General features: G+C 46.5%; 2 protein-coding genes across 13 annotated transcripts in view; one reads left to right on the top strand and one right to left on the bottom strand.

Moving 5' to 3' along the window:
• The first annotated feature begins 189 nt into the window (after positions 1–189).
• SLA2 (Src like adaptor 2) lies at positions 190–3853 on the top strand. 2 transcript variants are annotated; one of them, XM_048321450.1, is made up of 8 exons: positions 190–398; positions 769–1006; positions 1091–1190; positions 1322–1408; positions 1650–1753; positions 2320–2469; positions 2634–2760; positions 2853–3853. In XM_048321450.1, exons 2-8 carry the CDS (start codon positions 919–921, stop codon positions 2998–3000), a joined length of 804 nt encoding a protein of 267 aa, XP_048177407.1. In that variant the 5' UTR covers positions 190–398; positions 769–918; the 3' UTR covers positions 3001–3853. The 2 variants fall into 2 exon arrangements, with proteins under 2 accessions (XP_048177407.1, XP_048177406.1); XM_048321449.1 differs by having other exon boundaries at positions 744–1006.
• A 5035-nt stretch (positions 3854–8888) lies between these two features.
• Positions 8889–23597, bottom strand: part of PHF20 (PHD finger protein 20) — a 71411-nt gene continuing 56702 nt past the window's right edge. For all 11 annotated transcript variants that reach the window (XM_048321512.1, XM_048321515.1, XM_048321517.1 and 8 more), the window contains 5 exons: positions 22768–22867; positions 18703–18898; positions 15156–15555; positions 13156–13339; positions 8889–11623 (listed from right to left, as the gene is read on the bottom strand). In XM_048321512.1, the coding sequence (XP_048177469.1) occupies positions 11481–11623; positions 13156–13339; positions 15156–15555; positions 18703–18898; positions 22768–22867 (1023 nt within the window). In that variant the 3' untranslated portion in view covers positions 8889–11480. The remainder of the gene's footprint in view (positions 11624–13155; positions 13340–15155; positions 15556–18702; positions 18899–22767; positions 22868–23597) is intronic.

Raw genomic sequence — 23597 nt, 5'->3', positions numbered from 1 at the left:
CCCATAAATCCCATGCGATGCCCACAGTGCCTTGAGTGCCTGCAGGGACTTTGCTGGGCCTGGTGTCTGTACTCAGGGCTCTGAGGGGCTCAGCTGAGTGATCTGTGACTGAGTGAAAAGGAGAAACCCTCTAGTGTGTGCACGTCACAGGAAGCAGAAGCAACCGCAGCCCCAGCACCTCACAGCCCTTCACGGCAGCACTGCCAGGAGCAGCTCCAGCACCAGGACCTGAACACCCAGCCCTAGAGCGGGGCCAAGGGCAAACCAAGAGGGTCTGGCAAGGACAGGGATTGCCACCCTGGGTGCCCTGAGGCCCCTCCATGCAGGGAGGGCAGAGCTGGCCAATGGCTGCCCAGGCATGACACCACCCAAACAATGGTGGCAGCGCTGAGGGGCAGGTAAGTGGAGTTCACCTCTCCTGAGGGCAGGAAGGTGTTAGGGCAAGGGAGGGGAGGGGTTCAGCCTGAGACAGTTCTGGGTCACACGCAGCTCTGGCGGCAGCTCTCCATGGTCAAGGAACTGAAAGAGGCATTCCCGCAGCTGCTGAATCTCCATGGGGGCCAGCAGCTTGGGACGTTGGGATGGGTGCCCCACATTCTGGGGGACATGGGGCTAGGGTGGGATGGCAGCACTCAGGGAGTCAGCCTGGCTGGGAGCTGTCTACTATGAGGCTGCAGATGCCCTGTCCTGGGGAGTACCCACACACACTCTGGGGTGGTGATGGGACAATGGTTTTCTCAAAGTGCTCCCTGGGGAACTGCCTGCCAGGCTCAGCCACAGCCCAGAGCCCTGCCCTGGACCATGCTGACATCACCCTGCATCAATGCCCTGCCTGGGTGGGGAATGCTGACCCAAGAACCAAGTCCCTTCCAGACAGCAGCAGCTCAGGCCAAGGCCCTTGGGGGCTGAACCCCAAGAATGGGGAATTTGCCCAGTCAGGAGAAGTCACTCAGCATCCCAGCAGCGTCTGCCAACACCGCACGACCTCCACTGCCCACACAGGCAGGTGAGTGCCCAGCAGCTGCGAGCTCATCCAGCACCCAGGCTGGTGCTGCCAAGGGAATGCTGAGCCCTCTCTCCTTCCCTGCAGTCCCCAGTGGCTTCCAGGCCCTGGCCCTCTGTGACTTCCCCTCCAGCGTGGGGGTGGCTGCTGTCCTGAGGATGGGGGAGCAGCTCCGCATCCTCTCTGAGTAAGTCTCTGCACTCCTGATCAGTGTCCAGCCTGTGGTGCTACGGTGCTGGCATCCATCCTGTATGTCTCTTCCCTCCCCATCTTGCAGCCCCTCAGCCCCTCAGGATGGCTCATCCCTCTTCCCCACAGGGATGGAGAGTGGTGGCTGGTGGCATCTGAGGTGTCTGGCAAGGAGTGTCACATCCCCAGCAGCTGTGTGGCCAAGATCAGGCACAGGTAAATGCTGAGAAGGATCTATCTCAGGGAGGGCCCCAGGGGAACATGGCTCCACCACAGAACCTGGCCAACCCTGAGGCCAGACTCCGGCCACTCCTCTGGGACGTCCTGCCCTGAGAAGTGCTGGGGCTGGGGGAGGTGGCATGGCATGCTGGAGTGTCCGCAGGACATGCCCCAGTTGGGGCAGGATGGGCCCCGGGGTGCTGGGTGAGAGGCTCTGCAGTGCCCGCTGTCTGCACAGGTGGCTGTACGAGGGCGTCAGCCGGCAGCAGGCAGAGGAGCTGCTGCTCCGTCCAGGCAACCACAGTGGATCTTTTCTGATACGAGAGAGCCAGACCAGGCAAGGTGAGAGCCCTCAGACCCATCTCCATTACTATCCCAGCCCTCCCCGTCGGGGTGCCAAGGAGCGAGAGGGAGTGATCTTCCCTTGCTCACATCTAATGGCAGTGGCCCTGCCTATGGGGCTGCTTCCTGGTATTGCTGCACCCCACTCTGTGCTGAGCCCCTGCCATGGGGCTTCAAAAGAACAACCAACCATCAGGTTCCTGCAGCTTTGGGTTACGCAGAGAGGTGGCAAGACTAAGCCTGCAAAATGAAACAGGGCCTATCACACCAAGGGGACCCTGTGAGGGGATCCTGCCAGGTGCCACTGTGCAGGTGGCTGGTGGCACCGACGTCACCCGCTGTCCCCGCCATTCCCTGTCACCAATGTTGTTTTAAAGGTGCTCATGGCATGGGGCTGGCACAGGGATGCTTGCAGCCACAAAGCCCGTGGGGAGAAGGGTGATGCCTGCTGCTTCTGTAGGATGGTTGAATCCCTGCAGTGTGCAGGAATGCAGCAGGCAGCGGGGCTGAGCAGGACAGGGGCCTGGGACAGCCCAGGCAAGTGCCCTTTGCCCTGTGCCTGGCAGGCTGCTATTCCCTGTCGGTGCGCCGTGGCGAGCGAGCTGCCTGGGCCTCGGTGACTCACTACCGCATCCACCGGCTGGACAACGGATGGCTTTACATCTCGCCCCGGCTCACCTTCCCCAGCCTGCACAACTTGGTGGACCACTACTCTGGTAATGCCCCACCAGCCCCCAGCACCCTGGAGCTGTGTGTGGGATGTCCTATGCTCCAAAAGGAGGGAGGGGAAAAAGGTGGCAGCTGGTCCCCCCCTGCCCAGGTGTGCCCAGGTTGGGGGGCAGGGGGTGCACCCTATTGATGCTGCTGGCTCCCTGCCCAGAGTTCAGCGAAGGCCTCTGCTGCCGCCTCAGCGAGCCCTGCTCCACGGAAGCACCAAGGGCGGCCCCAGCCTCCACACCACCGGCTGTCATCAAGAAGCCATCGCTCCACTGGGATAAGATTGAGAGGTGAGGGCAGCTGGGGCAGGGGCTGGGACTCCCCCACCTGACCCTCAAGGGGCTGTGGGCTGCCTGCTGACTGCCTTATACCCTCCAAGCAGCTCCCTCCTGTTCTCGGAGACCGCATCCCCACCGGAGGAGTCTCCCATCAGCCAGGGCCTGCGGGAAGCCATCAGCTCTTACCTGATCCTCTCAGAGACTGACACCCCTGAGCCAGACCCCACACGAAAGGGGGTGAAGAACAGCTGAGGACAGGGTGCCACTTGGCCACAGCTCAGCCTTGAGCCACAGCTCATCTCCCAGCTCAGCCTTCTCCTGCTTTCAGCTACAGTCACTCATTGGTGCTGGGGCCCATTGGCCAGAACTTGGGACAGCCAAGACCAGTATGGAGCCTGGCAGGCAGCAATGCTGGAGGAGGCAGCTGCCTGAGGGCCTGTTTTTCCCTCAAAGGACACTTTGGGACAGGATGCTTGAACACCCTGAGCTTCACCCAACACCCAAGGGGGGAGGAGGCAGAGGCTGCAGAGAGAAGGAGCCCTGCCTGCCCCACAGGCTGCAGCGGGGGCCCTGGCATCTGTGCTCCCAAAGCAGCAGAGAGAGGATGGAAATGTTCAACAAACCAAATCCTGGCCCTCCCCCATCAGACCTCTCAAGTTCAAGCACAACCATTTTAGGGGTGTGGGTGTCTGTGCAGGCCTGTGGACAGCAGCCAGGGACCCTCAGAATGCTCTCACCCCCATAACTCAGCCACTCTGCTTGCTGGGACCAGCATCCAGGGGGGAACCAGCCCCTGGTAGTGCCCAAAGCAGCTGATTTTTAAACCTTTTAACAACATGGATTGTAAGTTCTGCAAAGCAGGATCCTGCTGGACATGCAGCAATAACCATCTGTAGCGTCTCAATTAAAAGGCACCTCCTTCACAGCTGAGGCTTGGTGAATATTATCGTCACTTGCCCATGGGGCCAGTTTCACTGCCACAGCCTGCAGGGATTTGCTCCAGCCATGGCCCTTGGTGGCCCCTGCCAGAGTGAGCAGGCAGCCACGGGCCAGTGCTGGTCCTCAGCCAACTCTCTTCGGGTAAATTCATGAGCCCAGTAGGTTTAAAAGTGTAATTTAACATCAGAACTACTGTTCTAAGGAACAGTGGGGAAAGAAATGGGTCTGTGCCAGGAATAGATTATTCAGAGAAGTAGAATGCAAATACTCATGTACAACCCTGATCCCAGCTACACCGCAGGGCTGAGGGGCCTGAAGAGCAGCAGAAATGCCTCAGAGCAGCCACACTTCAGAGCCTCTGCTTTCAACAGGCCCTTATCAGCAAAGCTGGAGCTTCCTCTGTGGCCAGAGGCGGTGCAGAGCAATTTTGCTGCTTGGCACCATCCCCCTCTTCCTTCCCTCTCTGCACCCCGAGGCCAGTGCAGCAAGACCTCCCGTGGCCTCCAAGCTGCAGGGCTCTGGCTTGGACATGCTCTAATCCCTTCCTCATTTTCCTGTCTGATGAGCTCAATCTTGCAACCTACCATCACTTTCTCATTTCCTTCTCTACCCAGAGCTTTACAGACCTGCTCAGCCCCAGCCTCCAGCCCAGGTGGCCTCAGCACAGAACAGGCTGGGGTTTGTCCCTGCCCTTGTCCTGCTGCTGTCACGCTTGGGGCCCCAAGGTAACTCAGAAGAGTTTTGCATCCTTTATTTTTGCTATTGACCCACACTGTGTGAACCAACATGGCTCTTGGGTTCCTCCCTCCATCACTGACCTGCACCCAGGTTGCTGGATGCATTTACACAAAGGGCCACAGTCAAGAGCCTGCTGCTCTGGCATTTGTAACCTGGAGCCAGGTAAAATGGGACAGATGTAGTTGGAAAGGCTGTTCAAATCCTTCCCCATTGCCAGCAGCCTCTGAGCCCTCCAACGTTCCTGTCCCGAAAATCAACTTGTTCTGGGCATATGCCACTCATGCTGGGAAATGTCTTCCCAGGGCACCCCTGGCACATTCCCTGCCTCTCATGGTTGAATGCTGCAGCCTGTGAACACCACGGGCATGAAGCAGGTTTTGACAAGCAGCAGAGGCACAGAGTGGGTCCAACAGCTCCAAAGAGTAGTAGCGCTCTGCCAGCCGGAGGAGAGCAAAGCAGAAGTGGTGACCACGGGGCTACTCTCCCAGGCAGTGCAGGACAGGGACACTGAAGGCTCTGAAGGGACAGAACAAGCCCCAATGAGACCCACAAGTGCCAGGGCAGGGGAGGACCCACCAGCTACCCCAGCCACCCCAGTGTGGGCAGCTGTGAAGGCACAGCAGGTCTTCCCTCGTGGTGTTCTGAAGGCCCAGGACCCTCACAGGGAGAGGAGCTTCCCAGCTGCTCCCCAGTGTTCAGGGCACCTTGCGATTGTGACCAGTGGCCAATTTGGCCAGATCAGCCACCCTGTGGGCAGCACAGGCCTCGCCAAGAGGTGTGTCACCACTTCCTCTGAAGTCACAAGTACTTTGTGTTACAAACCGTACAAACTGTAAGTACAAACTTACTCGGAGATGGGAGTAACTCAGGTTCTTGTTAATAGATCCACTGGGGTGGATTAGAGCAAAACCACACTGAAATGCTCAATGTGTATAAATACCTGTACAGAGGGTTTCTTTTAGAACAAATTGGTTGCAAAGGGGAGCAGGTACGTAGTCGTTTTGATTATTATTATCTATAGTAATATAACGATATGAAAGTATTGCAAAATTGTCACTGCAATTCCTGAAGCTGCAGGAATAAAAGAAACTCTCCAGTACCATCTTTCAAGTGTTAGAGAATCAGGCATTACTTTATTCCAGCTAGGATGTGCAGTAGAAATCATTCCAGCTCACCTAGTTCTTTGCCAGACTCTTCATTTAAAACCCAAAGGAATTCTCATTCACTGGTTCTACATTATACAATTCTTAGTACTCGATTCATTATTGATCCCTTCACCTTCAATGCTAATTTGGTCCTCATTCTTCTTATCAATCTTTTCCCAGACCACATGACTCCACCCTAACGAGAGGGTGATGTTTGTTAACGGCCATTTCTCTCTGTATCTTCTGGCTACTCCCAACCTGTAGATGGTGATTTTTGTTGATTGAAGCCCATCAGGCCTCACCCAGCAAAACTCAAACCCTCAGTGAACAGAGTCTTTTAAAGAGAAACATCAATTCTGCCCCTCCGCCCCCCTTCCCCCTTGGCAAAGGTGAACAAACCCATGCTGCTGCCTGCTTCGAGCTGCCCTTCCCCCTCCCTGGTCAAACAAGCCAGGACTTGCCTCTGCCATGTGCTCTGAACTCCTTTGTTCCAAGCTTGGGCAAAACCAAATGTAACTCAATCTCTTTAGCAGTGTCTCACTGGCCTGTCACCCCGGGTCCGCCCCCAGTCCTCCCCTTTCCCCTTCTCCGAATAAAAGAAGGGCCCAAGAGGGGGGCCACGCTCTTTGGCTTTGCTATTCTTCTGCAAACAACATCTGCGTGTCTGTCTCTGCTTGGAAGCTTCCAGTTGCAGGAGTTAGGCAAACTCCCTCTTTGCTTCTGCTGGTGGTATCAGCTTTGCAGCTACCATTTGCCGCTTTCAGAGCTACTGAAATGCTGGATTGCCCGTGCTACCTCTCTAGGCTGCTCGAGGCTTTCTAAGGCATTGAACTACGAGCCTAGCCAGTAAAAAGCTGTGAGTATTCCACAAACCCATGACTAAAGTTACTTTAAAAATTTTAAAAGTTGTATCATTTCCAACAATATGAAACCACAAAAATATCACCCAAGGACTTGTATAAGGGAAAAAGAGAAAGAGAGAAAGAAAAGGAGGAAGGGAGGGAGGATAACAATGTGGAAATCTCAACACCAGTCAGCTTTCAAAGAGTCTTGACTGTTGCAGCTTAGCTGTCCTCTGGTCAAAGTGATGGTCCTTCAGGGGCAGGGGAAAGAAGCCCACAAAACACAAAGTCCGATGGGTTAAAATACACTCAGGCCAGGAATGCCCAGGTACCTCCCCTCGGGTGGGGAGCTTCCAGTCCTGTGGTAGAAAGCCTCAGAAATGAGTCTGGGGGCACTTTGGGAGCCCCTGATGGTTTATGACACCTAAAGACATGACAGCTGCCTCTCAGACATTTGAGCCAGGAACGCCCCATCAGATCTTCCCCTGACAGGAGGCTCCATCCTGCCACAAAGTTTGTTATCTCACTCATAGCCTGTCATTCAAGCAAAGCACACCAGTGCCTACACAACCGAGGAATGCTTTGAGTCATTAACCCAGAAAAGTCCAGTCTCTCACACTTGGCAGTATCTGGATGTGTGACCCGGCCAGACAAGTCTATGCTCTGCCCCTCACCGCCCTCAAACCAAACTAGGCATCTCTCCCTGCAGCAGCATGTGCTGGGATCAAAGTGATTTTGAGGAGTTGCAAAGCAGGCAGTGCTATCAGCTCTGAGCCTCTATGCAAAGGACACAGCTGTGCCCAGAGCCCAAACTCAGAGCAGCATCCACCCAACCCTCACCCCAGGGCATAGAAATCACTGGCTCAGGAGCCCTGGTGTCCCTTGTCATGTCTCTACTCAAGCTCCATGACTTACTTACCAAGTCACCAGTCTGGAAGCCCAGAACGTACACACAGCTTCCACTCCCAAGCCCACGCAGCCCCTCAGAATTAGGTATGGAGCATTACAAGGCTCCATGGCTCCATCCAGCCTCTCCTTTCAAACACCCCAACCAGCAGGAAAACCCCACAGCAGGACAAGATGAATCCCAGTTTTGCTGGTTTGTTCTCAGTTGTTGTCTGCTTCTATGTCGTAATAGGGGGAAAAAAAAAAAAAAAAGCGTTATTTACTGTTAACCTGTTTCAATAGGACCTCGTTCTGGGTTACTCGCAGCAGGTATTACCCAGACAAGAGCTGTACACAGATTTTTCCCTTCACAAGAACTGCTGTGCAAGCTGAAGGATTAGCACAAAGCTGTGAGACACTGCTGAACAACTACAATGGCCTGCAGGACTCCAGATCCCCACCGGGAAATCGGAGCAAGGAGCAGCCACGAGCGCTCCCACGGCTGGATGGGGCAGCAGATGGCGGCAGCGCCGATGGTGCACTACCATCAGGCTGGGCATGAACGTGACCCACGGGCTGGACAACGGTTCGCAGCAGATCCTGTAATTACAAATGATGCTTTGGTCAAGTAACAGCGAGAATATGGTGACTCTACCCACATGAAGGCCGACAGCTGACTGAGAGCTGCCTCCTTCTCTGAGTCTCCATCTATAGAAACCTTCAGATCCGGCAAGTAAATTAATCAGAGGGCACATAAAAACGCGACAAGCCACAGCACACACCCCATTGAATTATTTCAGATTCAGACCACAACTTCAGAACCCAATTTTGACATTTAAGCGATCATCAAAGACCTGCATGATGACACTGACCTGTGTGACACACTGGATCTGCCATCAGTGGCTCAAGTCTCTCCAGGCTTCACATGCCAGGCTCCAGCAGTGATGCACCCTCCAGCCTTAAAACCCAATTTCACAAGATTTTTTTTTTTTTTTTTTTTTTTTTTTTGGAGAATGAAGTTAGAAAGGAAAATATGCTAGGACAAGGGAATGTATCTGCTTTCTTCCCTGAGAGGGAAGAGATGGAACCTGAAGGTATATCAATGCCTGCCCCTGCCTTCAGGCACCCTGGGCCAGGTACACTGCTTCTCCAGCCCTTCCCCTTTCTTTCCTCCTCTTCCCATGCATCTTCTCTGTATGAATTGTTTCAACTGCATCCAGAGCTCCTTGCTTCACACTATCACTAATGCTGCATTTCCTCTGCCTTGAGCTGCTGCGGCTACTTCTAACAGGCTGCTCGTCCTAATAGAACAAAGTTTAGGGTCAGATCACACATACTAGGTACTAATACATTACATACATTACGATTTGGGAACAAAATGTATGAACTTCTCATTAAACAATATCCAACACAAGCTATTAAGGATATTTATATAACACAGATCTGGAAAACAACAATTTCCTGACTTCAGCAACAGTTAAGATATCTATACACCTGACAAACTACAGTACTTGCATTTCAATGTGATGTGAAGGAAAGAAGTCCAAAATTATTTTATTATCATTAACTGAAACAAAGACTTTACTAAGACTTAACCAACAAAAACCTATTTTTTATTTATTCCAAACACCAAGATACAGAAGTTTTCAAGTTTTGCAAATATTGCTCCAAAACAAAATTCTATGTACAGCCCCTTGGTTCTAATAGTGCATCAACAAAGACAAACACGTGTGTACCCACAGTGCAATGTTTGCTCAGTTCATCAAGGCTCCACGTTGCATTCACTTACCAGTGATTTAAAGAAACAAAAAAGTGACCTGCCAGCCTGAACAGTTGGTCCAGACTAAAAATAACAATGAGGAAACTTGCAAGCACAGGGACAGAAATGAATCCAGGCAGAGCACAATGAAGAATCTTCCCTGAACATGAGAAGTACTACTCTATTTTAAATAAATATTTTCAGTCTTTATCTGCAAGGGCTTCCCCAGCACTACTGAAGGGAAGCAAGCCTCCAGGATCTGCCACTCGATCTACCCATGGGAACTGCCTTTTCCTCCAAACCTCCAGTACTGCCCTGAGCAAAAAATAAACTGACAAGTAAAAACACACAATGAGCACACAGAAGCCATTGCTTGAGAAGAAATCCCCCTTTGGAGCAAGAAGCCTGCCCAGGGACTGAGTGCTTGAACGCCCTCAGACTGGGAGCACAACTAAGCTGTTCCCACACAGCCGTGTCCTGCTTTAGAGATGGTAGCCAGGGAACACCTTTCCACTAGGGAACACTTTTCCTGCTCCATTTCACCTGAAAATCACCAGTTGCCTGGGAGGCTGCTCTGATGCTATTCTGGTTGTCTGGTCACCACCACCTCCTCTAGAACTACACAAACTCAGGTGCCTGACAGGGATGAGACAAGGTGTAAGCATTGGTCTCATCTTCAGAGAGCCAAGTGATCCTTAAAATACCACGCAAGCTTTATTCCAATTGTGTCACAGAAAAGTAAGTTCGTCTGCTGTACGTACATTGTATTCACTATATACCAACTTAGTACTACAAAACCATGAGACAAATTATTCCCTGAACTGAATCTTGGCATAAGAGTCTTAGTTACTGCCTAGAGCAGCCTAATTATTTTGTTTTCTGAAGGAAATAAAATATTCACTTTGTAGAGACTGTAACTCCTACAATAATATTGGATATTTCAGGTTTACATTATTCTTTGCAGAATAAACACATTATAGATCTATATTCCAAATAAATAATTTGTACAGGTATGGGCCTTTCCATTACAACTCTGCTTGAATGTTATCCTTTGGTAGTACCATTGCACACAATAAAATTAAGGTAACGAATCCAGCTTTTTAAGGACACCCTCTCACTGCAAAACCAGCTCACTATATTCCATAGGGAACTGAACTCAGCAACAGCTCTGAAGGAAAACTGAAGTCGCAGCCATTATTTCAGGAGTGGTGATCTGCAGCCGAAAGACTCTGAACCTCTCAAATACTCACAATGTTCCAAAGGTTCTGTATAATGTGACTGAACATCAGCAGCCTTGTCACCTTCCTATCGCAAAGTAAATACAAACTGAAAATTAAAACTTAAGGTATAAAAACGGACTTTGTCAACACAGACCATTTAAGATAATAACCCACTCGCTGTCTGCAAGGACAGCACCTCATGCATAGATCTTGAGGCTTTATTTACACAAAATAAACTGATTCCCAAAACCACACATTCATAGCAAGTCTTTACAATGAACACATCCAGAGTATTGAAAAAAGTCTACATTTCCAAATATAACCGGAATGGCAATTATTAACAAATGGGTAAAAATACATCACATCCATGACAGACCATGCTGCAGTCTGAACTCAGAGCGTGGCTCCAGTCCTTTCCCGGTGGCATTCCATACTACTGCAATGAGGGTATCCCACCAGCAACTGCTGCAGGAGGCACAGGATGGCTGGATTTAAGAGCTCGAGAATGCACATAAACACCATGTTCACGGGCTTCCCCAGTACCGAGTCATGTGACAGTGACAGGATAAATATGGAAAACAATCATTTATTCTGAAAATAAGTGCAATCCACCTGTGACCTCCTGCTACATTATTTACTGTAACAGAAGTGCGGGTCAGGCCACTGTTACTTACAAACCTCCACTTAACACTTTATAGTCAAGAGCTGGACATTCATACTTACTAAGTCTGAAACTGTTATAACATCTCCTAATGATTAAATACTGAGTGCTAGTATGCATAAACCAGAAGGAATAAAACATGACATGAGTCACTTAAACTATGCAAAGTTATTTACAACCCCTGTCAACCAAACTTTTTTGGCTCTTAGAACTCTGTTCTTCAGTGGCACAATTTTTAGTCAATTTAATAATGAAAAAGTCTACCATTTTGATGAGCAACTTGTAAGGAGTGAAAATTTGAGTGTAACTTATCAACCAACAGGCAATTCCTGGAGACAAGAATATGACCTTTTCCACAGCATTATAATTGTCTAACAGACCCAAAATAACCTTTTTGCTGTTCTTTGAACAACACTTCTTCACAAGTCCCTGAAGTCAATCTGCATCCCATGCACTCAGCATGCTAGTTTAATTTACAGATTCAGAGCTGCTCCATCAGCCACTCCAGCTTCGCGCGCAGTGACAGCGCAGTGCTCTCCAGCCTCACGTGGAGCAGCACAGCGCGATCTGCTGCACTTTGCCCAGGTCCGTTATCAGCTGCTTTATACAATGTTTGAGCTGGGGGAGTCGAGCCAGTGGTTCTGGGGGTTCCAGCTCTCCTGTGTAATCCAGCCAACTCTCCAGAACTGCAAAGAAAACAAAAACTGTCACTACTGCAGTTCTCAGCAAACAGCTCATCTGAAGCCACAAAACAAGAGCTCTTCAGATCTTTTGTAAATCTTGAGAAAGCAGTGGGCAATATTTTTAAAATGGTTATTTGAGAAATGATAAAACTGAACTAAACACTTGCACCAATCTTTGCAAGTAACTTTGACACATAATCAAGTAATTCACATGGGGATGGGAGAAGAAGCTGCTGCTCCTAGGAAAAAGCAGGAAAGGAAAACTCTGGACCAGACACTGAAATCTCACGCTAAACTTCCTCTGATCTGTGTCAATTCCAGGGCAAGGACACTGTGGTACAGGGAGTTTATGCCATTAAGAATGGGACTATGGTAATGAAAGAAATCTGTCATCAGTACAGAACACAACTGACCAAGACAGAACTGGGTAACACAAAATGAGGATGAAGATCAAAAGCACAAACAGCAGACTGCTGCACAAGGAAAATGAACTCCTGCTTTAAGAAGCTTCTCAGTGGGAAACCAAAAATCCCACTGAGCAGAAGACAAGTCAAGTGACAATGTAACATGGACACAAGGAAGGTGGTCAGGTTGGACTATGATGAGTTCTGGGGATGTTGACAGTATTGCAGATGGAGACTGAAACACTGAAGACAGAATAAATACCTCCGCCAAGAGCAGCCACTGCCACCAACCAGATCAACAGGTGAATTTCACCCATGGGCAGCACCTGCTGCAGAACCAGCAGCATCACTTGCTACATCCAGCCTTGGAGTAAGAAAGTTCCTGCTCAAAGTAGCAATGCACTGCACAAACCCCTGCTCAGCAGGAGGTTCACAAAGTCTAACTTTGGGGAACCAGAGCTTCTTTGTTTAGGCAGTACAAGCCTGACTGATCTTCACTACCTGAAATAGCCCTTTAGCTGTCCAACTTTTCAGTACCTTACTTACAAAGAGAGGGCTCTTACTTGGGCGGAAGTTGGATTCCCCTGCAAGTAAAGCTGCCATTGTAACCACTACACAACCAATGGTCAGACTTAACAATGTAAAGAAGAACTATCCTGAATCATTTAATGAACACAAAGGGTTTATAAGTTTTCCATTACTACAAAAATCTTAAAATACATTTAAGTGAAGAATTTGGAAGAGACAGGAAAAGCTAAGAGCCTTGTGCACTGAAGAGGCCACCCAGAATGGGCTAACATAGCCAGCAAGGCCCTGAGGAACAGAGAAATGCAGACACACAGAAGAGTTGTGGAAAATGACAAAAACCTAAAAAGACACAAAGATGCTCCAATACAAAATCTGATGCAACTATTTAGACATGACCTAACCAGAACTTGTTCTGTGAAATTCTGCTCTTTGTTTTAAAATCCGCCTCCCACATCAGCAGCATGTCTATTTTCTATTAGGAAATGTGATAATGAAACATTCATCTCTTTGTACGTCTGAAGAAGTAAAACTCTGGTAAACATGTTTTTAACAGGTAGTTCAGTTAAAAGAAGTTATTTTTTAAACTAGAGTAACACTACTTACCATCTAGCTCCTTCTCAATGAAATCCATTCTGTGTATAACTTCATCTTGCAGAGATTCCACATGAGCTAAAAGATTGAGCTGCCACTGCAGCTGCGAGTTCACAACTCCTTCTTTGTCTTTTTCCAGCAATTTCATTTCAATAGCTTCTTCTGGAGAGACTTTCTTAGAGACAGATTCTCTCACCTAGCAGAAATACACACATTAATATTTCTTAAACAGAACTGGGGAGGCAAACTGCCTGAGTCCTCCCAGTCCCCGAAGCTAATTGCTCAACTCATCACAGGTGAGTGAGGGAGAGAGACACTGACCATACACAGATACTAAACTGGTTTGGGCAAGAAGATCTAAATATAGACTAATTTTTATAGGTATTTTGCTAAAAACTATTTGTACTTCACAAGCATCTGGTTTTCTGAAGGTAACATACACATGTATAATTATCTCCCCGCCACCTTTCATCTGGAAGATCCTGCACTGAATCTGTGCATCTCAGGAAATGCTGAAGCTGTTTTTCACCTGACAATAATAAACTAAAGAGCAAACAATTCAGGAGTGAAAAGGGACTTTTCCTTAGGGAATCTAATCTAAGTTCTACTTAAACTTCCACTGAATCATCTCCAAACAAGCATTACCACTCCTTACAAAACTACAGTATCAGCAGTGTTCATTCCATTCCCCTACTTTTTTCATCCTTCTCCTGAAATACGAGCCTTTAGAAAAAGGCTCTTTTAGACTGAAGAACTAAAATACTTGCCTTTCTAGGAAACATAACACAATCTCAACTGAGAAGTTAAAAGTAGCAAATTACAACTTACATATGGATGAAGTAAGAGCTATCCTAACTTTTAATCTAAAAAGAGGGAGCTCAGTATTTCACAGAATCATAAAATTGTACAATACTTTGGGTTGGAAGAGGCCTTTAAAGGTCATCTAATTCCAATGTCCATGCCATGGGCAGGGACACCTTCCACTATCCCAGGCTGCTCCAAGCCCTGTCCAACCTGGCCTTGGACACTTCCAGGGATCCAGGGGCAGCCACAGCTTCTCTGGCACCCTGTGCCAGGGCCTGCCCACCTTCACAGGGAGGATTTTCTTCCCACTATGCAATCTTAAATCTAGACTCCTTCAGCTTAAGGCCATTCCCCCTTGTCCTGTCCCTCTATCCCTTGTCCCCAGTCCCTCTCCAGCTCTCCTGGAGCCCCTTTAGGCTCTGGAAGGGGCTCTGAGCTCACCCTGGAGCCTTCTCTTCTCCAGGTGAACACCCCCAGCTCTCCCAGCCTGGCTCCAGAGCAGAGGGGCTTCATTCACTTCCCAGAGGGTTAACATTTCTCAGCCCACATTTCACAGGAATTGGTACTAACTAATAGAAGCAAAATTTTTGCACTAGGGTGTAGAAAGAAAGGCCTCTGCTAGACCTGACAAGAGCTGACAATGAGAAAAGCTAAACCTGAAGTGCCCCAGTAGGAAGAAGACACAGGGCTATTCTATGGTGATCAGTCTTAAAAACATCACTTCAGGCTGATACCTTTTTTTTTTTCTTCCATCGTGAAATGCTGCCTGAAGAACCTAAAATTAATTTAACTATTAGAAGAAACATGGGAACAAGATGGAAATAATTAGAAGCTGGCCTACCAGTGTATTTGGCAGTATCATACATGCTTGGCCTGTTCTCTCCCTTGGCTAGTGTTAACTTTTACATTGAACACATGAAAATAAACAGCAGTGAACTACCAGGGGACCATAATGCATGGTCCACACTTTTCAAATGATTTGAGGTCCAGAAGTCAAACTAGATTTTAAAATTATAATATAAAATGAAGGCGTTTATCACATGTATCATTTAAATTGTTACTGGCAATGTAAATTTAACTAACAGTCTAAAGAAAAAAAACCAAAAAAACCCACAAACAGACCAAAAAGCATTAAAAAAGGCTGAGGTTTGCATGTTGCCAGGTGAATACATGCTCTTTGCCAGAGAGGGCTATTTTAATAAAAATACCTTAGAGTAATTGTGTTTGGATTCATTTTCCATCTTGCATATTTCTTGGTCCAGATTCCAGCTAAACCTCTCTGACAGGGTATCATCCCCATTCTCCCTTATTCTATTTACTCCATCATCCATGGCTGAACCTCTCGTTTCCACAACCAGCCTCTGCTCTATGGCAGGGTAGTAGGCCCGAGGCTTCTGGTAGCAGTGTTCACTCGTAATGTAAGATTCCTCCACAGAAGGAATTGTTGAGGGTTTCTCAACTGTCCCATTCCACGTTCTGTAACTTGCTGTCTCCTCTTTGCAACAGTTTTCCTCAAAGTGAATGATGTGTTTTGTATGGATTTTTTCATCCACCGTGATGTGCTTCCATGGATGACACCAAAGCTTTAAGTCAGGGTGTTCTTTATTTCTGTTCAAACACAAAAAAGTAAACCACCCAAAGTAAATGTCAAAGTGACTAAGCAAACTGTCCTCTTAACTAAAGAAATTAAGTAAGAATATTTGAAACATGACATATTCAAGACATCATAATCAGTAAAAAAATGCCCAAATACTCTGAAATAATGTCGTTTCACTGACCTCAGTTGTGATCCTCCTAAAATGTTCCATTAGGTTCACTATTTTTATTTCCATAACATGGTACAAAAGCCAGGTTTGGATTAAGAAAAAACTTGAAGAATAAGATACAAATAGATACATACAACTTCTCACCAAAGTTGTCCTTCATGGACCATTTTGCTTCAATATGTGCAATTTATTAACAGCAGAAATTAATTTTAACTGTGATATTTTTAGTAAGGTATGGTACACCAACATTGTAGTGGTGTTCCATAGCGGCCATAGTTCCCTTCATCTGTTCTTAGAAAAATTCTTATTTTAATTGTCTTCAAATTGACTAATACATTACTTATTCCAGCAGAAGGGACAACTATAGGTATCAGATTATTACAAAGATATAACAAACAAAAGATTTAGAGTGAGCATTGTAACTCATGTTCTTCCTCGTGTGTCGGGCATCAAAACAGCAGTAAAAGGAGAGCAAAGCAGAATACTCTGCTATCTTCAAAGGGCTGGCAGCTCATGTGCTACAGCCTGCAGGAACAGCAGAGAAAATTCTGACTCTAAAGCACCTGCACCGGGCTGCACAGAAAGGGGGACCTGCCCTCAAGCAAAGGTGGATGGACTTATTCTGTTCAGCTGATCCAACTAAATAGATTTCCTACCTGTTTACCAAACCACTCAACAAAACATGACCACTTGACTTTGGTAGTAACTGCTTTCTAACCCATCCTGCAGCAGTTCAGGTTTCTTCAATGTCTCTCAGAGGGAACCAGAGTGAGTATAGCTGCCAAGGACATGGCTCAGACTATTTCATACAAGCACCTTTGCCTCATATGCAATACATCCTCACCAGTGCTGGCCTAGTGGAGGATGTATCTCCCTGGTGTGTGGGGTATGCCCAGCCCCCACCCTGGAGGGACATCTGCTGAGATAAGGAGATTGCTTAACCTCCCAGCAGAACTCCCCTGGAAAGGGAGCTACTCTTCAGTTACGTCGAGAAGACAACAAACCCAGAATCCTCTGGGAGACCCTATGCAGATCCTTTGTAACCCATTGGCCTTTACCCTCTGACACCCACCCCCTGTATCCCTATAAAGCTAACCCCCTGCCCCTGCAAGGGCAGAGAGCTGCCCGTCCCTGGCCTCTCCTTTGCTGGGTACGGACCAATAAAGATGCCTCGTGCGGAACAGCCACACGGGCCTCTCGTCTCTCTCTGGTCTGGCCTGGAGGCTGCCCTGCAGAGCTGAGCTGAAATCACGAGCTGACAATCACTAAAGAGCTGACAGCTTCTGCACAGGCCCTCCTGGCCAGCAGCTGAGGGAAAACACCAGGCCCTGGGAAGACAATTCCTTTTGGGACCATCTCTCCAGACCGGTCACCTCTTCCTCAGTCAGAGCTACTGACCCCATCACCAGCTGTCATACTGGTGAGCCATCCTGAAGGCACGCCTGGAAAAGTGAAAGCCAGGTGTTCATTTACCAAAGCTTTCTGCTCCAGCTCCACTCATCTGCTATACCTAAAGACATAATATTTTGCTCAGAACAGAGCAAGGGATAACTTTACAAAAGACTGAAATTTTTTCCGAAAAGTGATGCACCAGTTTATAAGAATGAAAATTCAAATGCTAATACTTGAGTAACCTTTTAACTCCTGCCTGCTGAAGGCTCACCCTCCCATGGCACTCTCAGGGTCACCTAAGATCCTTTGCCACCTCCTTGAAACACTGAGCAGCACTCTCCTAATCATTTCAGGCACCTGTGAAATCACCTTCTATCTGTTGATCTGCATCAACAATATGATCATTCTTCTAATTCAGCAATTTTTCAAATCCCTTCTGATTTATGTCATGATACAGAAAACAGGGGCTGAAGCTTTCAACCAGATGATCCAAACACGACTGCATCTCACCTTTAATTAATCCAGGCCATCACACTGATTTCAGCATGAGAGAGAAAAGGAACAAAACCTGTAGCAACCATCACATACACACCCAGTGCTCCCTACCTCTGTACTATGTAAATCTCAATTCACAACTGGAAAGCCAGAAACTGGAGTTCCACTCTTTAATAAAAGGCCCAAGGAGTGGCCTCACAATATTTATGTTTCAGTCTCCAAAGAGGAAAGAGATTACTTACAGATATAACTAAAGGATCCCACAATGGAAAAGCAAAACCTTATGTTAAAATGGCTACTTCTCTTGCTTTAAGCATTATTCCACTGTTTAAGCATTTCCAGTTCTGTCAGCAGACCTCCTGCATCACCACAGATAAGGGGGAACAGTCTAAAGAATGCCAAAACCACTTTGTTTTCCAAATAGCTGCTGCCATGCAATTTATCAACTAATAATTTACAACTGTAGAATTCAATAGATTTAGAACTGCTGGATTTGAGTTAGAAAAGAATTTTTTTCAGTCATCAGAACCCAAGGATAACTTAAATAGGAAAATATGCAGAAAAGTTGACTTTATAAGAAAAAACCTTTTGTATAAATAATTATGTTATTTTCTGTACATATAGCTGAAATGACCTTTCCTCAGAAATGAAGTGCTGCACATTGCTGAAGGTGAAACCACTCTCCCACTGCAGCAGAATAATATACTGTACCAAACAAAAAGATCTGATTCCTCTTGGACAAGCTATGATCAGATTTGGGAATGGAGAAGGCAAGGGCTGTAAAAATGGTGCCATGGGTTATAAGTCTATCCCGTTCTTACTTAAAATCCATTTGGGTGATTCAGGAAAAGCTGTCATTCTCAGTTTTCTCCCTTCTTTCTTCACACTTTCCCAACCCTTTCTATACACATTGTCCATTTACACTCAACCCACTTGAACACTTTTCAAGCAGCCAAGTCCTTTCCCAAGATCACATCAGCAATTCAAACTATGTTATAAATCCACAGAGAAGCACAAATCTAAGTCTGAATTTCTGGTTATTTTATACTTGCAGCCTAAGTCCCGAGGAGAACATGCCAGCTGGTACTTAAATAGTGCTTACTGTAATATGCTCATCTTCAGCTGCAGCCCGTGCAGGACTTCGATCACTCGCTGTACATCACCAAGCAGCTGGTGGGTGGCCACTATCTTCTTGGCATTTTGGTGGGAATAATTTTCTTCCAAAAATGCTAAGCCATGCATGTGACCATTACTTAACCACTCCTTTTCATACCAGTACTTTAAGCTGGACCTCTGACCTAAAGTGACAGTAATGAGTCAGTTAAAATGAAATGTTGACGTTACTGGTAGTAGTTCTAATTATCTCCAGGTACCGCAACAGCTTGTTTGTTCTTATCAACAGAACCAATGAAGATCCTGTAACACCAGACATAACCCTGAAGAAATTAAGAGCTTGTAAAGCAGGAAGCAAAAAACCTCTTCCCAATTGCAAAAGCATTCAGACTCCAAATTCCACCGAAGGACATCCGCAACAGGCAGCTGCAGATAAGGCTGAGAAAGGTGTATTTTTAGCAGGATATCACACTGTCTAGCCTAACCACGGTTATGACATAACTTACAGTCTGAATGCAGCTCTCTGCAGACAGAAAAATGCAGAAAAAGGCAATTAACTTCCCAGTGGTCTTGTTTTTAACATCATACGTGTATTAGTACAGTTGTGCTAAAGTACATTTTGAAGAAATCAAGGATGAGATTCTGATAGAAAACTTGCCTAAGTCAAGCTACTAATAACGATAATTCTATCTTAAGAAGTTGGAATATCAACAACAGCTGAAATGAAATGGTGCTGAATGTGTTAAATGCATCAGTAGAAATAACTTAAACTGCCAAACAAACAGTATTACAAAGAAAGATGCTTGCTAAATTGCAAACACACAAAAAAGCTTCATGCTAAATACCTAACAAAAGCTCCCCCCACCCTGCAAAACATACAGTTACTACAGATGTTCTCAGCAGACAGCTTAGCACCCAGAGAAACACTGCAACAGCCACTGCCTATGTACAGCCCAAGCAGCAAGCCCACAAAACCAGAGATAAAACTGGAGCACAACAAGAGAACCATAGTCACAAAAAGGCCTCCAATAGGAGCAGGTTAATATTGACTAGAGGAGAAGCTAAAAAAATAGGGAGTTACTACGCAGCAAAGTAAGACTGAGGTTGGCACTACATAGCAATCCATGGTTATTAGGTGGCATCAGAAATCTTGACAGGGAAAAAAGGAATTTTGAAGGTTGTACCAGCTCAACCTTCCTGTGTCAAGCAGGAAGGCGAGCAGAATTTTTGGTATGGTCAGAACCACATTGGAGACACTCCCTGCACCTGCATTAGCCCTCCCTCATTAATTTCTGATCAGAGATCTGTGACAGAAAAGTAGAGTTCAGTCCACAAGAATAAAATAGTGACTTTGAGAACTTCATGGTCACCTGAACAACTGAGGTGATGTGTACTCTGAGGTAAAAAGTGCTCCCTTTTGAAGTATATAACCTTAAGATACTATATCCACAAGCAATTGTGCTACATAATCATCTTGATCATGTTTAAGCAAGGCTAAATGTTAACAAATCTCTTAAAAATCCCACCTGACTCAAAAAGACCTGAGTAAAATAGCAGTTAGTACAGTTTTTAGACAAAATTACACAAAATTTGCTTTAATTTCTAATAGAATGAGTGGTGCTGTTACAAGTCCTAGCAGTTTAGACTGGGGAAAGCTCCTGAGTTTGCTGAAGAGCCACGCCCAGTTTTAAAAGCCACTTCCTTGCAGATTCATACAGTCTATTAGTTCACTTCAAGCCAAAAAGCAGAGTCACTGAAAAGCAACCCCTGCAGTCAAGAAGTTGGACATGTGTTCCTTTTCCAAGACAGAAGCAAAAATTAAGCCCCCTCCAATGTGAATTTCAGAATCTTCAAATGAATAGTTAATGATTATTTAAGCAAGTGAAGTTGTAATCAGTTTCTGCATAAAAGCACTCATATTCAAGTATGATAACACAACTTCAGTTTACATGTACATTTTAGTTCCATTTAAAACTACCTTCAACTGACATAAAAGCAAAATATCTTTAATCTAAGTTTAAAATCCCAGAAGCAAGATACTCTAAAAAGCCTTGAATATATTGCTGTCTCTGTAGCAGAAGTTTAAAGTGTAGCATGTCTTCATTGCTGAGAGTACAAACAACAGCAGTAAACAAACTACACAAATCCATGAGTTAAAGTACAAAAGATCTGGTACCTTTCAACAGCCAAAAAACCCTGAGATCACAATCCAAATACATATACAAACTAAAAAGGTATTTTCATCAGGTGAACAGAGATCCATTTTCTTGCCATTTATAACCATGGACTCAAGCCCAAACCTCATACATTTTCACTTTCAGCATGGCTTTGTAATCCATAGAGTAGAAAGTCAGAAAATATTCAAGTGTAATTTTACCTGCTGTGCAAGATGGACTAATGCATTTAAAAATATCTACTTAGAAGGAGAATGTATTGCTTAATCAACTCTTACCGTGTTACCCCGGGTAAATACCAACACATAGGTTATTGCAGGTGTGTTAGTTTTGCACAGCCTGGTTTTGGTAGCAGGGGGACCACACAGGTGCCTTCTGTGAGAAGCTGCTGGAAGCTTCCCACCATGTCCAGCAGAGCCAATGGCTGGTGGCTCTGAAGATGGACATGCTGCTGGCCAAGGCTGGGCCAATTAGGGATGATGTAACACCTCTGTGATAACAGATTTCAGAAGAAATCAAAACAAAGTGGGGCATGCACAGTTTTAATTGCAGCTAGAGAAGAGGAGGAAGTGAGCACATGTGAGAGAAACAACAGGGAGACACCAAGGGCAGGGAAGAAGGAGGGGGAGGAGGTGCTCCAGGCACCGGGGCCGAGATTCCTCTGCAGGCCATGGTGAAGACCACGGTGAAGCAGCCGTGCCCCTGCAGCCCCTGGGGATCCACGGGGGGTGCAGAGATCCACCCGCAGCCCCTGGGGGAGGTGCCCGTGCCAGAACGGGTGGATCCCTGGAGGAGGCTGTGATCCAGTGGGAGTCCCGGTGGAGAGAGAGGGCCCTGCTTCCAGGCTGGAGCAGCCTGGCCTTGGAGGACTGCAGCCCGTGGAAAGAGAGACCCACAGTGCGGCAGTTTTGGGAGGACTGTGTGCCCATGGGAGGGACTGACAGAGCAGCAGTTTTGGGAGGACTGCTGCTCGTGAGAGTGGACCCACGCCGGGGAAGGTCACAGAGAACTGTCTCCCGTGGGAGGGAGCCCCCGGCCTCACAGGGGAACAAGTCCTCTCCCTGAGCCACGTGGAAGAAAACCTCGGGTAACGAACCAACCAAAACCCCCACACCCTGTCTCCTGCGCTGTAGGTGGGAAGGAGGGAGGGGCTGGGGGAAGAAAACGTGCTTTTAAGGCTCATTTTATTTCTCATTATCCTCCTCTGATTTTGTTGGTAATAAACTTGCTTTGTATCTCTAAGTTGAGCCTGTTTTGCCCTTGGAGTGTTTTCTCCTGGGCCTTATCTCAACTGATGAACCCTTTGTTAAGTTTTTCTCTCCTCTGCCCAGCTGTGGCAGGGGAGGGCGAGTGAGCAGCTTTTGTGGGTGCCTGGCATTTGGCCAGTGTGTAACCAAGACAGCAGGTAATGCAGTCAACAAGAGCCACAGCTGAGGAGAGCCAGGAGCCTTGTGCCAACTCATTTTAAAGAATGCGTAATAAAAGCCTGATCTTGCTGGGGGAGAGCTGCAGCCTCATCTCCTAAGCTGTGCCCATGGGGAGTCTTTGCTTGAGCTTCCTGAGTGTTTTCTACACTCGTTTGCCACAGACAGTACAATCCTTATTACAGCAAATACGTGACAGACGGTCATCACAGTGAAAACATTCATTTCCATTCCTCTCCTGTTGTAATTCTACAATATTGACTCATGGACATTCACATAAATTACACTTTCTGTATCTGTAACTGAAAATTATCTACAGTGACAGATACAGGTAGGGGGGAAAAAAACAGTGTAATTTTTGAGAGAGATAGATAGCTATAGATACAGATGAGATACAGACAAACTAGCAGATTTACTACATATATAACAAGGGTCTGTAACCTTAAATTTCTGTACCTGGAGGATCTTGGCAAATATAGCAGGTGTATTTCTCAGGTATATTATCTTCCAGTAAGCCCATACAGACTCCATGCTGCCAGCACAGACACTCTTCACACTGTTCAAAGTCACAAAGTGCACATTAACAGAAATGAAGGCTAGAGGAGCTCAATACCATTATGTCAATTAAGAAACACAGGATCTACATATTTTAAGACAAAAAGATCTATTAATATCCGCACCTCACCTTCCACTTAACAAGCAAATACATTACAAATCAGGCTATAATAAAATGGGAGCCCTTCCCACTCATTTTTCACATATGTTTCTGGAGAATGACAATTAAAAAGTGGAAGCAGAGATCCTGAAAGGTAGGAAAATACTCCCTATGGAGATGAAAATCTTTCATGAGATGCATGTGCATGTAACCAGGATAGCCAACAGAGCAATCAAGCTTTTTTCACCAAAACAGATCAATTTTTCTGAATTCAAAAGCTTCCCCCTTAAACAGTAAACCACCTTCAATTACCAAATCCCAGAGATATTTATGTCACACAGGAATATCCAATATTATGCTTTACTGATTCTTGTACCCCCAACATTTTATCCATTTCAAAGGTAGCCCAACTAACACAAACCTGCAGTACAGATACAGCTGCACCAGCTTTAAGAGCTTCCAACATCCTTCCAAGGCAGGGCAAGCATACTGGCAACAACTGAATATAATTTGGATCTATTTGGCACAGTTACACTATTTAAAATGTAATCAACTGTTCTTAAAGCCATGCTGTTCTAGAGCAGGAAAAAAACTACATTCACATGTTTTGTTTCTGTCATTTTCTCCCCCC

Source organism: Corvus hawaiiensis, chromosome 17 (genome assembly GCF_020740725.1).
Source record: "Corvus hawaiiensis isolate bCorHaw1 chromosome 17, bCorHaw1.pri.cur, whole genome shotgun sequence".
NCBI lineage: Eukaryota > Metazoa > Chordata > Aves > Passeriformes > Corvidae > Corvus > Corvus hawaiiensis.
This window is presented reverse-complemented; position numbering and strand designations above follow the sequence as displayed.

What these genes read in the sequence shown, in the direction of transcription:
- SLA2 (XM_048321450.1), top strand. Translation starts at nt 919, where the DNA reads ATGGGGAATTTGCCCAGTCAGGAGAAGTCACTCAGCATCCCAGCAGCG. An exon ending in TCCACTGCCCACACAGGCAG is followed by an intron (nt 1,007 to 1,090) that starts GTGAGTGCCCAG and finishes CCTTCCCTGCAG; the next exon opens with TCCCCAGTGGCTTCCAGGCC. An exon ending in AGAGAGCCAGACCAGGCAAG is followed by an intron (nt 1,754 to 2,319) that starts GTGAGAGCCCTC and finishes TGTGCCTGGCAG; the next exon opens with GCTGCTATTCCCTGTCGGTG.